Below are 16,659 nucleotides of genomic sequence, written 5' to 3' on the forward strand. Positions count from 1 at the left end.
TTTTCTATTTAATATATTTAATACCAAACAGAACCACAAAGAAAAAAGTGAATCTCCTCTAAGTTTTTATTTTACTGAAATGTGTGGTTTACATATGGCTTTTGGTGTGGGATACTTACTCCTACTGAAAGAAGTAAGCGGTTAGTCTGTTGATGAATGCTGGCAACCATATTTTAAAAACTGATAACTGGAAGTTCAGTTTTATAAATCTGCTAAATTTTTTTATCGCAGTGGAATATATTGTTGTGGACCGAATGTTTGTGTCCCTCCAAAATTTATGTGTTGAAGTGCTAATCCCCAGTAATGATATTTGGAGGTGGGATCTTTGAGGTAATTAGGTTTAGATGAGTTCAGGAGGGTGGGACTCTAATGATGGGATTAACACCCTTATAAGAAGAGGCCCTGGGGAGCTTGCTTGCTATGTGAGCACACAGCAGAAAGGTAGCTGTCTGAAAACCAGAAGAGACTCCTCACCAGACACCAAATTTGCTGGGGCCTTGATCTTACACTTTTCCGGCTCCAGAACTTTGAGATACAAATATCTGTTGTTCAAGCCACCAAGTCGATATTTTGTTATAGCAACCTGAGCTAAGACATGCATATAACATAAAATTTACAATAGTGACATTCAATACATTCACAATGTTGTACAACTAGCACCACTATCTAGTTCTAGAACATTTCATTACCCCAAAAAGAAGCTCTGTACTCACTAAGCAGCCACTTCCAATCCTGCCTTGTCCCCAAGCCAACAATCTGTTTTTGGTCTCTGTGCATTTGCTTAGTCTGGATATTTCGTATAAAGGGAGTCATATACTTTTTGACTGTTTATGTCTGGCTTCTTTCACTTTGCATGTTTTAAGTTTCATTTATATTGTAGCATGCATCAGTACAGCATTACTTTTTATGATTGCATAATAGTCCATTGCTTGGATATAACATTTTGTTTATCCATTTATCCGCTGGTGGACATTGGGTGGTTTCTGTCTTTTGGTTGTTATGGATAGTGCTGCTAGTATCATTTGTGTACAAGTTTTGTTTGAACACTTTTTTCTTTCAAGTTTTATTTTTAATTGACAAATGTATATTTATGGGGCACAATGTGAAGTTTTGATATATGTTTGCATTGTGGAATAATCAAATCAGTCTAATTAGCATATCATCACCTCAAACATTTATCATTGAATTATGCTGAAAACATTAAAAAACCCTCTTTTAACTGTTTTGAAATATATATTACTATTAACTGTAGTCACTGTGCTATGCAGTAGAACACCAAAACTTATCCCTCCTATCTAACTGAAACCCATTTTGTACCCACTGACCAATATTTCCCCTTTTCCCTTTCACTCTCCTCCACCCACCTCCCTCTCCTTCCCCCGTAACCACCCCCCGGCCTCTGGTAACTACGATTCTACTCTCTACTGCTATTAGTCTGACTTTTTTAGATTCCAAATAGAAGTGAGATCATGTGGTATTGGTCTCTCTGCGTGGCTAATTTCACTTAACATAATGTTCTCTCTGTTCATCCATGTTGTCACAAATGACAGAATTTCCTAATTTAAAAATGCTGAATATATTCCATCGTGTACATGTACATTTTAAAATGCATTCATCCATTGATGGATACTTAGGTTGTTTCCATATCTTGACTATTGTGAATAATGCTGCATTTGAACATGGGAGTGTAGAGATATCTTAAACATACTCATATCCGTTCCTTTGGACATATTCCCTGAGCACTGGTTTTTAATTCTTTTGGATACTATGCCCCTTAGTGAAATTGTTGGGTTATAGGATAATTCTGTGTTTAAGTCATTGAGGAACTGCCAAACTGTTTTCTAAAAGCTGCAGCATTTTCCATTCCCACTAGCAATGAATGAGGGTTCCAGTTTCTCTATGTTCTTGTTATTTTCCTTCAGAAAAAAAAAATATAGCCATCCTAATGGGTTTGGAATAGTATTTCCTTGTGATTTTGGTTTGCATTTTCTTTTATTTTTTATTTTTTATTTTTGAGACGGAGTCTCACTCTGTCGCCGGGCTGGAGTGCGGTGGCCGGATCTCAGCTCACTGCAAGCTCCGCCTCCCGGGTTACGCCATTCTCCTGCCTCAGCCTCCGGAGTAGCTGTGACTACAGGCGCCCGCCACCTCGCCCGGCTAGATTTCTGTATTTTTTTAGTAGAGACGGGGTTTCACCGTGTTAGCCAGGATGGTCTGGATCTCCTGACCTCGTGATCCGCCTGTCTCGGCCTCCCAAAGTGCTGGGATTACAGGCTTGAGCCACCGCGCCCGGCCTGGTTTGCATTTTCTAATAACGAATGATGCTGAGCATCTATTCATGTTCTTGTTGCCCATTTGTATATCATCTTTGCAAAAACGTTTATTCAAATCCTTTGCCTAGTATTAATTGGGCTGTGTGTGTTTTTGGTGTTGAGTTATATGAGTTCTTTACCTATTTTGGATTCTAGACCCTTAACAGATAAGTGATTTGCAATTATTTTCTCCTATGGGTATCATTAAACCTTCTTGATAGTACCATTTGTTGCACAAAAGTAGAAACGTTTTAAATTTTATGTGTATACAGTTCTAAGTTCGTGTAACCAGTTTAGTTTTTACCTTAATAGGGGAAATAAGATGTGTATTTAGCTATCTGTAGCATAGGCGGGAAAGTATAGAATGTATTGAAGAGTACAGAGTTTAGATGATATCTTAGGCTTCATGTAGTTTTTGGTTTTGGTTTTTTTTTTTTTTTTGGAGTCAGAGTCTCGCTCTGTCGGCAGGCTGGAGTGCAGTGTCCCGATCTCAGGTAACTGTAACCTCTGCCTCTCGGGTTCAAGTGATTCTCGTGCTTCAACCTCCCGAGTAGCTGGGACTACAGGTGCGTGCCATCACACTCAACCAATTTTTGTATTTTTAGTAGAGACAGATTTCACCATGTTGGCCAAGATGGTCTCGATCTTCTGACCTCATGATCCGCCCGCCTCGGCCTCCTAAAGTGCTGGGATTACAGGCGTGAGCCACCACGCCCAGCTGGGTTCATGTAGTTTTAAGGAACAGAAGTCTACTTAAGCTAACTTACTTATTTTTTCTTTTTTTCTGGACTCCCATCAAGAAACAATGTTTGTTTGTTTGTTTATTAATTTTTAAGAGATGGAGTCTTGCTCCATAGCCAGACTGAAGTGCAGTGGCGTGACCATAGCTCACTACAGCATCAGACTCCTGGGCTCAAGCAGTCTTCTTGCCTCAGCCTTTTGAGTAGTAGGGACTATAGGTATGGTGCTTGGCTAATTTCTTTGCTGTTTTTTTTTTTTTTTTTTAGAGATGGATGTTTCAGTATGTTGCCAAGGCAGGCTTTGAACTCCTGTCCTCAAGCAATCCTCCTGTCTCAGCCTCCCAAGTTGTTGGGATTACAGGTGTGAGCCATCACACCTGGCTAAGCTACCTTAAATAAAGTAGAATTTATTGTTAGCATATAATAGGCATCTTGTGGGCATTTTGAAGATAAAAAATAAACTAGGCTGGGCACTGTGGCTCAAGCCTGTAGCCCCAGCTACACAGAAGGCTGAGGCAGGAGGATCGTTTGAGCTCAGGAGTTTGATGCTGCAGTGAGCCATGATCATGCCAGTGCGCTCTAGCCTGGGTGACAGAATGAGGCCCTGTCTCGAAAGAAAGAAAGAGAAGGAGAGAGAGAAAGATAAAGGAAAGAAAAAAAAAAAAAGAAGTAAAATAAGAAAATAAACTATATCTAGATTGCAGAGTGCCAGGAACAGTGGTTTTTCTGCCTTCCAAGAGATGCTTGGTTTTTCGACTCTTTTTTGTCTTCCTAATTGTTCAACGCGTGGTTTCTACCTACACAGGCTCTGTGAAGCTGTACCAGCTCTGCACGAATTATCAGTTCAAGCAGTCATCATCTTTTTTTTTTTTTGAGATGGAGTCTCACTCTTGTTGCCCAGGCTGGAGTGCAGTGGCGCGATCTTGGCTCACTGCAACCTCCACCTCTCGAGTTCAAGTGATTCTCCTGCCTCAGCCTCCTGAGTAACTGGGATTACAGGTACACGCTACCATGCCTGGCTGATTTTTTTTACTTTTAGTAGAAACGGAGTTTGGCCATGTTGGCCAGGCTGGTCTCGAACACCTGACCTCAGGTGATCCACCCGCCTCAGCCTCCCAAAGTGCTGGGATTACAGTTGTGAGCCACCGTGCCTGGCCTGATTCACCTTTTTTTTTTTTTTTTTTTTTGAGACGGAGTCTCGCTCTGTCTCCCAGGCTGGAGTGCAGTGGCACGACCTCCGCTCACTGCAAGCTCCATCACCTCCCAGGTTCACGCCATTCTCCTGCCTCAGCCTCCTGAGAAGCTGGGACTACAGGCGCCCACCACCATGCCCAGCGAATGTTTTTGTATTTTTAGTAGAGACAGGGTTTCACCGTGTTCGCCAGGGTGGTCTCGATCTCCTGACCTTGTGATCCGCCTGCCCCGGCCAAAGTGCTGGGATTACAGGCGTGAGCCACCGTGCCCGGCTCATTTACCATTTTTTAACTGTCTCAGTCTCTAAGGCTTCTATTAAAAAACTTGGGGGGTCTGCTTGTCTTAGCCTGTGTATGAATTTTTCTCCGTTTTATCAGTGGTACAGTTTAATCAGCTCTGACTAAGGGGCCGGATCGTAAACTACAAAAATAGCCACTTTGGGCTACTGTTTCAGAGAAGGAATGGCAGAATAGGAGTAGGTTGTAGGCATGCCAGCCTACATACAGTCAGATGACGCTTTCTATCTGTGGGTTCCACATCGGTGGATTCAACCAACCTAGGATCGTAAATGTCCAGAAAAAATAGTCTGTATTGAACATGTACAGACTTTCTTTCTTGTTATTCCCTAAAAGTATACAGTATAACAACTATTTACATAGCATTTACATTGTGTTAGATATTATAATTAATCTAAGATTATTTGAAGTATACAAGAAGATGTGTATAGGTTATATGTAAACAGTGCACCAGTTTATATAAGGCACTTGAACATCCGAGAATTTTGGTATCTGAGGGAAGTCCTGGAATCAGTCCCCTACAGATGCCGAAGGACACTGTATATTTTTTCTAGTTGTAGAAAGAGAGTAGTAGGAAATAATATTGTGAAGATAATTTGTGTCCCCATTGTGGAGAGCTTTTAATGCTAGGGTAAATAATTAAAACTCTTCCATAAATAGTAGGAATTTGGGGACAAGGAAATGAAATAGTCTGTTCTTTTCTGCTTGTAATTGGTAGTGTTTTCTAGTTGTAATGACTTATCTGTCATTTTCTTCCTCTCTCCAATCTGTTTTTGTCTAAATTCTCCCTTCATTCATTCAGTAAGCATATTTGAGCACCAACTATATTCCAGTGAAAGAAGGAGCTAGAATAAGGCCTTTCTGTTGAAACCAGTGATGCAAACATAAATTGAAACACTGTGCTGTGATACTAGCTCAGGGAGCGTGAGACGGAGTGTTTTAAATTCTTTGAAAATAAAGAATAGCCCTTCAGCAACAAAAAGAGACACAACATGGAATAAGGATTTCATTACAGGCCCTCAGAGTACATGGCATGCCTGAAGGCCACGTGGAGATGGGTCAGTGCTGGGAAGGGTAGAGGGGGCCCATGGGCCAAAGCTTTTATTGGCATCCAGGGCGTATCTAAGCAGATTTCCTGTGGGGGGAATTCTAATTAATGGGTTTAAAGTAAACTGGTAAGAGTTTTAGAAGGTCACTGTGGCATGTCTGCATAGTCCATGCAGGGTTTGGCAGTCAGTGGGGCCAGTTAAGTAGGTTGTATTCAGCTGTCCCATAGGGAGGTGATCAACAGGAGGTCCACCTTGAGGAACTGAGAAGAGGTGTAGAACTGGAAACTGTCAAGGATGACTGAGCTCTGCTTCTAGTATGAGAAAGTTAAACTGATATTTAAAAACTGATGCCAAGGCAACATAAAATTATAGGGAATCACTACATGAGGCAAACAAAACTTACTCCTCTGGCACTAACTCTGGTTTGCAAGTCCATCTTCAAGTTCATTTCCAGGGTAGGAGGGGGTGTGACTATAAAGAGATAGCATGAGGGAGTTTTTTGTTTGTTTTCTCTGTACTTCAGTGGGTGCAAAATGAGGGAGTTTTTTTTGGGGGGGTGATGGAAGTGTTCTATACCTGAATTGGGAGTGTTCTATACTTCGATTGTGATAGTAGTTACACAAATCTATACATGTGATAAAACTTGTAGAACTATACACCAAAAGAAAAACGGTCAATTTTGTTCTATGTCAGTTTAAAAAAGAAAATATTCAGTGAGTGCAGGGCATTGTGAAGGTTACATGTATCCTGTTCAATTAATTACTCTGAAATTAGCTGACTTTCATTCCTTGTGTGAAGTCACAGCACTGAAGTTATGATAATAAATTTGGAGCTCACACTCTAATGCAGTGGAGACATCATAGAACTCACATTTGTTTTTTTGTTCCGCAACTCAACCAAGTAGTAAGAGCTCACATTTTAATGCAGAAGATAGCTGATTAAATTTGCAAACTTATTTTGGCTATTTTATTTCCTTTGCCTTTCCATATTGATGTTAGAATCAACTTGTTTTTATTTACAGATAATTCTTATTAATTAACTTGGGGAGCTTTGACATCTTTATGATGTTGAATCTTTCAATTCTTGAGCACAGTATGTCTAGCCATTTATTTGGGTCATTTTTTATTTCCTTCATCAGTGTTTTGACATTTTCAGCATACACATCCTGTCATATTTTGTTAAATTTATAACTAAATATTTAATTTTTTGGCGCTACTATAAATGATACTTCTTAAAAATTTCACTTTCTAACTCTTCATTACTAATTCATAGAAATATGATTGATTTTTGTGTGCTTACCTTTTATCTTGTAATCCTGCTAAACTTACTTAACTTACTAGGAACTTTTTTGTAGATTCTATGAGATGACTGTAGACAGTCATGTTGTCTGCAAATAAGAGAACATTTTATTTTTTCCTTTCTACTATTTGAGATTTTTAACTTAATTTTTCTTGTCTTATTGCACTGGCTGGGACTTTCAGCATGATTTTGAAAGGGAATGGCAAAAGTGGACATCATTATCTGGTTTCCATTCTCAGGGGAAACATTTAATGTTTCACCATCATTAAGCACGATGTTAGCTGTAGGGTTTTTAAAATTATTTTTTATTTTTATGTTTTGGTAGATGCCTTTAATTAAGTTAAAGAATTTCCCTTTTATTCATAGTTTTCTTTGGATTTTTTATTTTATTAATATTGCCAAATGACTTTTCTGTGTTCACTGATGTAATCGTGTGGGTTTTTCTCATTTAGACTGTGAATATAATTTGATACATTGATGACTTTCAAGTGTTGAATGAGCCGTGTATTCCCAAGATAAACCCCACTTGGTCTTGTTGTTTTACCTTTTACATATTGTCAGATTTGATTTTTTTTAGACGGAGTCTCGCTCTGTTGCCCAGGCTGGAGTGCAGTGGTGCGATCTCGGCTCACTGAAACCTCTGCCTCCCAGGTTCAAGCAATTCTCTGCCTCAGCCTGCCGAGTAGCTAGGATTACAGGTGCTCGCCACCACACCCAGATAATTTTTTGTATTTTAAATAGAGACAGAGTTTCACCATCTTGGGCAGGCTGACCTTGAACTCCTGACCTCTTGATCCACCCACCTTGGCCTTCCAAAGTGCTGGGATTACAGGTGTGAACCACCATGGCTGGCCTGATTTTTTTTTGAGATGGAGTCTGGCTCTTTCGCCCAGGCTGGAGTGCAGTGGTGCTGTCTCGACTCACTGCAAGCTCTGCCTCCCGGGTTCACGCCATTCTCCTGACTCAGCCTCCCAAGTAGCTGGGACTACAGGCACCTGCCACCACGCCTGGCTGTTTTTTTTCTTTGTATTTTTTTTACTAGAGACGGGATTTCACCGTGTTAGCCAGGATGGTCTTGATCTCCTGACCTCGTGATCCACTCACGTCGGCCTCCCAAAGTGCTGGGATTACAGGCGTGAGCCACCGTGCCTGGCCTGATTTTTTTAATTTAAATATTTTAGCAGTATTATTGAGACATAATTAAAATACCATACAACTTACCCCTTTAAAGTGTACAATTTGGTAGTTTTTAGCACATTCATAGAGTTGTGCGACTATCACCCTAATCAATTTTAGAACATTTCTGTATCCCCAAAAGAAACCCTGTACCTGTTATGAAGATTAAATACACATGAAGGTATTTCACTCTTACTGTAAACAAAAACACTGTTAGTTTCTGTTGTATTTATACAGTAGGCGTAAATGGAAAGGTATTTACACATATGGTTAGTTTTATTTATCATTCCTCATCAGTCATCTTACCTGTGTTTCCCAACTTTCTTCTATGTTAAAAGTTATCTTACCTCCTGGTGACTGAAATATTTTGCCCATGTTCTGCTAATGTTATTCCTTATTACCACTTGTGTGCTTGTCCTGAAAGTTCTTTCCTATATCCTTCCTCTTTTCTTCTGGTGGTTTCTAACTTCCCTTTGAATATCTTAGATACTACCATTGGTCCTAAAGCAACAGAGACTTTCTTTATAAAACATTTCGTGCATAGTGTAATAAGTATGCAACACAAAAGCAAGGCTTTTTATAATTACTTTTTTCTTTTATCCCTAAATGTATTCTATTTTGTTCTCTCCTGTTGCAAAAGAAGAAAAAGATCTCAGCGGGCGCGGTGGCTCACACCTGTAATCCCAGCACTTTGGGAGGCTGAGGCGGGTGGATCACTTGAAGCCAGGAGTTGGAGATAGCCTGGTCAACATGGCGAAACCCTGTTTCTACTAAAAATACAAAAATTAGCCAGATGTGGTGGTGCATGCCTGTAATTCCAGCTACTTAGGAGGCTGAGGCAGAAGAATCACTTGTACCTGGGAGGCGGAGGTTGCAGTGAGTCAAGATTGTGCCATTGCACTCCAGCCTGGGTGACAAAGTGAGACCCTGTCTCTCTCTCTCTCTCTCTCACACACACACACACAAAATAGGAAACAAAAAAAAGAAAAAGATCTCTATCAGTAAGGCACTGCCTGAAATTTATTTACCTTAAGAAATAAGACATATCATAAGGTGACTTGCTAACATGAGTACACTTGGACTGTATTCTGGAAGGATAAGAAAATAATTTATGTATTTGAATTGTTTAAAATGAAGGCATTTTGGCAGTGTGTAGGATGGAGAAGATTAGGGATTAGTTGTGAAGCTCTTACGTCTTGATTCTTGTATGGAGGACATGAACAAGATGAATGTGATCAGAAAGAAAAGCAACTATGAAAGACCTGTTTCAAACACTTAGTAGTGTGACCTTGGCAAGTATTCTGTGGGGTCATCAGTCTGTCTTGGAAGTGGTAGGGTGGCGTATTGAATCCTAGAAGAATTTGATGAAAGCTGGCCAAGAAAAATGTTTGGAACTTCTTTTTATTTATTTATTTATTTAAGACAGGGTCTCACTGTGTTTCCCAAGCTGGAGTACAGTGGCACAATCACAACGTACTGCCACGTCAACCTTCTGGGCTCAAGTGAGCCTCCTACCTCAACCTCCTGAGTAACTGGAACTATAGACACGTGCCACCATACCTGGCTAATTTTTATACTTTTTGTGGAAATGAGGTTTTGCCATGTTACACAGGGTAATCTCCAGTTCCTGAGCTCAAGTGATCCACCTGCTTCAGCCTCCTGAAGTGCTGGAGTTACAGGTGTGAGCCACCATGCCTGGCCTGTAAGCAAATCATTTACTTAAAATTGTGCATACAATATTTTTTTCTTACCTGACCTCATTACTGGATTGTGCACACAATTTGAGAACACTTGTAGACAACCTCTAGCCCATTTGTGTAGGTTCATTGACTTTTTTTTTGAGACAAAAATCTCACTGTTGTCCAGGCTGGAGTGCTGTGGTGCCATCAGGCTCACTACAGCCTTGACTTCCTAGGCTCACGTGATCCTCCCACTTCAGCTTTCTGAGTAGCTGGGACTACAGTCACATGCCACCATGCCTGGCTGATTTTTTTTTGTAGAAACGGAGTCTCACTATGTTGCCCAGACTGGTCTTGAACTCCTGGATGCAAGTGATCCTCCCGCCTTGGCCTCTCAAAGTGCTGGCATTACAGGCCCATGCCCAGCAGGTTAATTGACTCTTGATAAAGAACCTCTGACCTGGATAGTCTTTTTTTTTTTTAATTTAATTTTATATTTTCTTTTTCTCTGGACACTCTCCAATGTTATGGATATTTTCTAAGGTCCCTAGAAGCTCTAAAATATTATTTATTATTTAAAAAATTGTAGCCTTACTTTCAGCCTTGTAATTTCTGTTGTTTTGGCAGAGTGAGTGATGTTGAATTTCCCTTTTTGATAGCTCTGATATCAGAAAATATCTGGTTAGTTAAGTAATGTTTATTGAATAAAAATTCCCTATTTAAAAAAAAAATTTTTAGGATTTGTAATAATAACAAAGACAAGATCCAGAAACAGCTTGAAAAAGAAAATTCTTGGAATTAAAAAAGCCTAAGTTATCTGGCAAAAAAACCTACTTTTTTTGCATATAGTCAGCTGAAAGTTTTTTCCAAGTTAAAAATGATTGAGGCTTGTAAAGAATGTAGGTAATCTTTGTGCCAGATCTTTAATCCAGAATACTCAAGGGTAACCAGAGTACTGAGTTTGGTTACCAAAGAGACAGTAGTTATACTTCTTTGAATTAATTATGTAGTCAGCTGTGGCATTCCATGGTCACTAGATAATGTTTTCTTTATGGCTTTTTATTCTTTGGGGAAATTAAAGTCCAGGAAGTTTTTGTGTTTTCAGCCGTCCAACTTCCCCTCCGTTATGATTTCTAATTTTTAAAACTGATTTTACTTTTTCTATTGATTCTATTCCCTCCACCTCTTTTTTGTTTGTTTGTTTGTTTTTGAGACAGGTTCTTGCTCTGTCACTCAGGCTAGAGTACAGTGGTACGATCTTGCCTTATTGCAGCCTTGACTTCCTGGGCTCAAGTGATCCTCCCGCTTCAGCCTGCCAAGTAGCTGAGGCTTCAGGTGCATGTCACCACGCCTGCCTAATTTTTGCATTTTGTTTGTAGAGATGGGGTTTTGCCATGTTGCCTAGGCTGGTCTTGAACTCTGGGACTCAAGATACCCGCCTGCCTTGGCCTCTCAAAGTGCTGGGATTACAGGTGTGAGCTACTGCACCCAGCTGAAAAGTATTCTATCCCCACTGCCCCAATTTTAAAAAAATAGATGGGGTTTTGCTATGTTGTCCAGTCTGGCCTCGAACTCTAGGTCTCAAGCAATCCTCCCTCTTCAGCCACCTGAGTAGCCAATACTAACATGTGTTGAATCCCCTTTTAATATACAAGTGTTGAATCCCCTTTTAATATACAAGTCTATTGAAGTGATGATTAGAATTTATCTAATGAGTCTAAAAGGTTAAAATAGTTGAATTGATGTAAATGTTAAGCAAAATTAATTACTTTTTTGGGGGGCTAGAGCCCACATTATTGTTGGCAGTAAGAAGATTCAGGATTAGGTAGTCACAATTTTCTATAGTATCAAAGTCCACAATCTGAGAAACTATGGGATTTACGTTGCTTTGTCTCATATAAGTAAGTGGGTTTGCCAATTCTTAAAGATCCAAGCACTGTACATTCTGTTATTTAAAAAAGCATTAGTGGAGAATTTCCATGATATCAATAAATTTTGCCCCTTTTTAGTGAGTTTTAGCCTTTGATAAGGTATGGTAGGCAAATGATCTGACTCTTAGGTCATATGTAGCTTTTTTGTGTATGTGATAAAAGAAATGAAATCTTAGGAAAATACAAACACACAGATATGTGAAGCAAATGTTAACATGTATTAATAAACTAGAGTAATTTACCCAACCTTTATTATAAAAGCCACTAAGGGAGAAGGCAGAGAAATGGTTGTATTAGTAGGCCTTTCCCCCTCTTTTCTAATCCCCACATTAGCCTTTTCTTAGTGTGCCTCTTTTCTTTTTCAACTATATGTTTTCAACAATGAAGAAACATTAGACTGCTGTTTCTCAGTTGATGCTCTTTCCTAACTGGGGCAACTGATTTGCTCAGTTCCTTTTTGCTAAAAAGATTGAACACAAATTAGTAGAGAGAATGGAAGATGGTGTGTTTGTGTCTGTGTGTGTATAGATGAGCGTGTATGTGAACATAGTATTTATATAGTGGTGATTGGGGTGGAGGATGAATTTAAAGGGGGAAGGCAGATTAACACTACCATTCCCTATTCTCTACATGTACTGCAAGATATATCACAGAATGAAGAAAGAAAACAATTTGAAGGCTGGGTGCGGTGGCTCACTCCTGTAATCCCAGCACTTTGGGATGCTGAGGTGGTCAGATCACTTGAGGTCAGGTGTTCGAGACCAGCCTGGCCAACATGGAGAAACCCTGTCTCTACTAAAAATACAAAAATTAGCTGAGTGTGGTGGCATGCACCTGTAATCCCAGCTGCTTGGGAGGCTAAGGCATGAGAATCACTTGAACCAGGAGGTGGAGTTTGCAGTGAGCCAAGATTGTACCATTGTACTCCAGCCTGGGTGATAGAGCAAGACTGTTAAAAAAAAAAAAAGAAAGAAAGAAAACAATTTGAAAACACATAGTTCTTAATATTTCTACCATACCTGAAGCAATAAGGTACTTTTCAATTTGTAAAAACTTGGGGCTTGGGGAGGCCTAATAGGTAACACCTTTTATCAACCCATTCAAGTTTGGAATCAATAGAAAAAAGAGGAAAACAAATGTACCTCAAAATACCAGTTTCAATACAGATACATTGTGGATCAAAAGATGTGGGTTTGTTGTATGACTGCAGTGGGCCTCCTAATATTTCACTTGTATTAAATTTACTCAGCAAAAACATTAACACAGCAGGTATTTCCTGTGGGGATGGGGAGCAGAGAGGTACAGAGGTAACTTGGCCTCCTAACAGGAGAGCAGAACAGAGTATCTTCCTTACTACTAGGCAGCAGTGTCTGCTGCCAAAATTCAGTCCCTCAGGTGGAGATGAATAAGGGGACAGAGAGAAGCTAGGAATGTTCCTTTCTGCTTCCCCTCCCTCCAACACGAATAACATCACAAGAGTGACCCCTTCCCCAAAAATGCCCTACAGATGTCATTCATATAGTCAGACACTAGTCTCTGGAATCCTGAAAGAATTGTTTTATCTTTTATGTGGGTGTGCTTGAACACATCTGGTTTGTTTTGCTGAGAAGCCTTTAGTGTTGATTTATATTTAAGAAATTTTAGTATTTTGGGGGATGGGAGAAAGGGAAGAGAGAGAGAGTGAGTATGTGTGTGTGTCTGTCTGTCGGTCTGTTTCTGTCTTTCATTTGAAAAGGTGATAGAGATTTTGTGGGAGCGAAGCGGTCGCTGGGCTGCGCTTGGGTCCGTCGCTGCCTCGGTGTCCCTGTCGGGCTTCCCAGCAGCGGCCTAGTGGAAAAGTGAAAGATGTCTGAATATATTCGGGTAACCGAAGATGAGAACGATGAGCCCATTGAAATACCATCGGAAGACGATGGGACGGTGCTGCTGTCCACGGTCACAGCCCAGTTTCCAGGGGCGTGTGGGCTTCGCTACAGGAATCCAGTGTCTCAATGTATGAGAGGTGTCCGACTGGTAGAAGGAATTCTGCATGCCCCCGATGCTGGCTGGGGAAATCTGGTGTATGTTGTCAACTATCCGAAAGATAACAAAAGAAAAATGGATGAGACAGATGCTTCATCAGCAGTGAAAGTGAAAAGAGCAGTCCAGAAAACATCCGATTTAATAGTGTTGGGTCTCCCATGGAAAACAACTGAACAGGACCTGAAAGAGTATTTTAGTACCTTTGGAGAAGTTCTTATGGTGCAGGTCAAGAAAGATCTTAAGACTGGTCATTCAAAGGGCTTTGGCTTTGTTCGTTTTACGGAATATGAAACACAGGTGAAAGTAATGTCACAGCGACATATGATAGATGGACGATGGTGTGACTGTAAACTTCCTAATTCTAAGCAAAGCCAAGATGAGCCTTTGAGAAGCAGAAAAGTGTTTGTGGGGCGCTGTACAGAGGACATGACTGAGGATGAGCTGCGGGAGTTCTTCTCTCAGTACGGGGATGTGATGGATGTCTTCATCCCCAAGCGGTTCAGGGCCATTGCCTTTGTTACATTTGCAGATGATCAGATTGCGCAGTCTCTTTGTGGAGAGGACTTGATCATTAAAGGAATCAGCGTTCATATATCCAATGCCGAACCTAAGCACAATAGCAATAGACAGTTAGAAAGAAGTGGAAGATTTGGTGGTAATCCAAGTGGCTTTGGGAATCAGGGTGGATTTGGTAATAGCAGAGGGGGTGGAGCTGGTTTGGGAAACAATCAAGGTAGTAATATGGGTGGTGGGATGAACTTTGGTGCATTCAGCATTAATCCAGCCATGATGGCTGCTGCCCAGGCAGCACTACAGAGCAGTTGGGGTATGATGGGCATGTTAGCCAGCCAGCAGAACCAGTCAGGCCCATCGGGTAATAACCAAAGCCAAGGCAACATGCAGAGGGAGCCAAACCAGGCCTTCGGTTCTGGAAATAACTCTTATAGTGGTTCTAATTCTGGTGCAGCAATTGGTTGGGGATCAGCATCAAATGCAGGGTCGGGCAGTGGTTTTAATGGAGGCTTTGGCTCAAGCATGGATTCTAAGTCTTCTGGCTGGGGAATGTAGGCAGTGGGGTTGTGGTTGGTTGGTATAGAATGGTGGGAATTCAAATTTTTCTAAACTCATGGTAAGTATATTGTAAAATAGGTATGTACTAAGAATTTTCAAAATTGGTTTGTTCAGTGTGGAGTATATTCAGCAGTATTTTTGACATTTTTCTTTAGAAAAAGGAAGAGCTAAAGGAATTTTATAAGTTTTGTTACATGAAAGGTTGAAATATTGAGTGGTTGAAAGTGAACTGCTGTTTGCCTGATTGGTAAACCAACACACTACAATTGATATCAAAAGGTTCTCCTGTAATATTTTATCCCTGGACTTGTCAAGTGAATTCTTTGCATGTTCAAAATGGAAACCATTGATTAGAACTACATTCTTTACCCCTTGTTTTAATTTGAACCCCACCATATGGATTTTTTTCCTTAAGAAAATCTCCTTTTAGGAGATCATGGTGTCACAGTGTTTGGTTCTTTTGTTTTGTTTTTTAACACTTGTCTCCCCTCATATACAAAAGTACAATATGAAGCCTTCATTTAATCTCTGCAGTTCATCTCATTTCAAATGTTTATGGAAGAAGCACTTCATTGAAAGTAGTGCTGTAAATATTCTGCCATAGGAATACTTCTGTCTACATGCTTTCTCATTCAAGAATTCGTCATCACGCATCACAGGCCGCGTCTTTGACGGTGGGTGTCCCATTTTTATCCGCTACTCTTTATTTCATGGAGTCGTATCAACGCTATGAACGCAAGGCTGTGATATGGAACCAGAAGGCTGTTTGAACTTTTGAAACCTTGTGTGGGATTGATGGTGGTGCCGAGGCATGAAAGGCTAGTATGAGCGAGAAAAGGAGAGAGCGCGTGCAGAGACTTGGTGGTGCATAATGGATATTTTTTAACTTGGCGAGATGTGTCTCTCAATCCTGTGGCTTTGGTGAGAGAGTGTGCAGAGAGCAATGATAGCAACTAATGTACGAATGTTTTTTGCATTCAAAGGACATCCACATCTGTTGGAAGACTTTAAGTGAGTTTTTGTTCTTAGATAACCCACATTAGTTGAATGTGTTAAGTGAAATGATACTTGTACTCCCCCTACCCCTTTGTCAACTGCTGTGAATGCTGTATGGTGTGTGTTCTCTTCTGTTACTGATCTGTAAGTGTGGCAATGTGAACTGAAGCTGATGGGCTGAGAACATGGACTGAGCTTGTGGTGTGCTTTGCAGCAGGACTTGAAGCAGAGTTCACCAGTGAGCTCAGGTGTCTCGAAGGGTGGAAGTTCTAATGTCTGTTAGCTACCCATAAGAATGCTGTTTGCTGCAGTTCTGTGTCCTGTGCTTGGATGCTTTTTATAAGAGTTGTCATTGTTGGAAATTCTTAAATAAAACTGATTTAAATTAAAAAAAAAAAAAAAGTGATAGAGAGGAATGTGGTCTCACATTTACCTCCATTGAGACATCAGCTTTTCAGGCTCACTAACAGTAGATCGGGAGACAAGGGATGAGGCATGAAAAGATGACATATTTTTGGCCTATTTATGTACCTTTTCATTGTTTTTTTCCCCTTAAGATTTAATAAAGTAGTGATTCTCTTCCTGGGCTGACCAGTGAAGCCTATTAAATCTGTAATGTTTTAACACAATTCCATATACAGTATTTGTAATAATATTTTAAAATTAGGCCGGGCGCGGTGGCTCAAGCCTGTAATCCCAGCACTTTGGGAGGCCGAGACGGGTGGATCACGAGGTCAGGAGATCCAGACCATCCTGGCTAACACGATGAAACCCCGTCTCTACTAAAAAATACAAAAAATTAGCCGGGCAAGGTGGCGGGCACCTGTAGTCCCAGCTCCTGGGGAGGCTGAGGCAGGAGAATGGCGTAAACCCGGGAGGCGGAGCTTGCAGTGA

The 16,659-nt window shown here is 40.5% G+C and overlaps 2 protein-coding genes across 2 annotated transcripts in view; both read left to right on the forward strand.

The window, feature by feature from the left end:
- TBC1D12 (TBC1 domain family member 12) overlaps window positions 1–16,659 on the forward strand; it is a 149,800-nt gene that overhangs the window by 18,264 nt on the left and 114,877 nt on the right. The gene's annotated exons all lie outside the window — the stretch shown is intronic.
- Window positions 13,425–16,151, forward strand: LOC117091997 (TAR DNA-binding protein 43-like). The gene has a single exon (XM_033225086.1). The coding sequence runs from the start codon at window positions 13,522–13,524 to the stop codon at window positions 14,764–14,766; it is 1,245 nt and encodes a 414-aa protein (XP_033080977.1). The 5' UTR covers window positions 13,425–13,521; the 3' UTR covers window positions 14,767–16,151.

This window comes from Trachypithecus francoisi, unplaced genomic scaffold (assembly GCF_009764315.1).
Source record: "Trachypithecus francoisi isolate TF-2019V2 unplaced genomic scaffold, Tfra_2.0 Contig01436, whole genome shotgun sequence".
Classification (NCBI taxonomy): domain Eukaryota; kingdom Metazoa; phylum Chordata; class Mammalia; order Primates; family Cercopithecidae; genus Trachypithecus; species Trachypithecus francoisi.

Bases quoted from the DNA above. Each gene is read 5' to 3' on its own strand.
- LOC117091997 (XM_033225086.1), top strand. From the start codon at position 13,522: ATGTCTGAATATATTCGGGTAACCGAAGATGAGAACGATGAGCCCATT.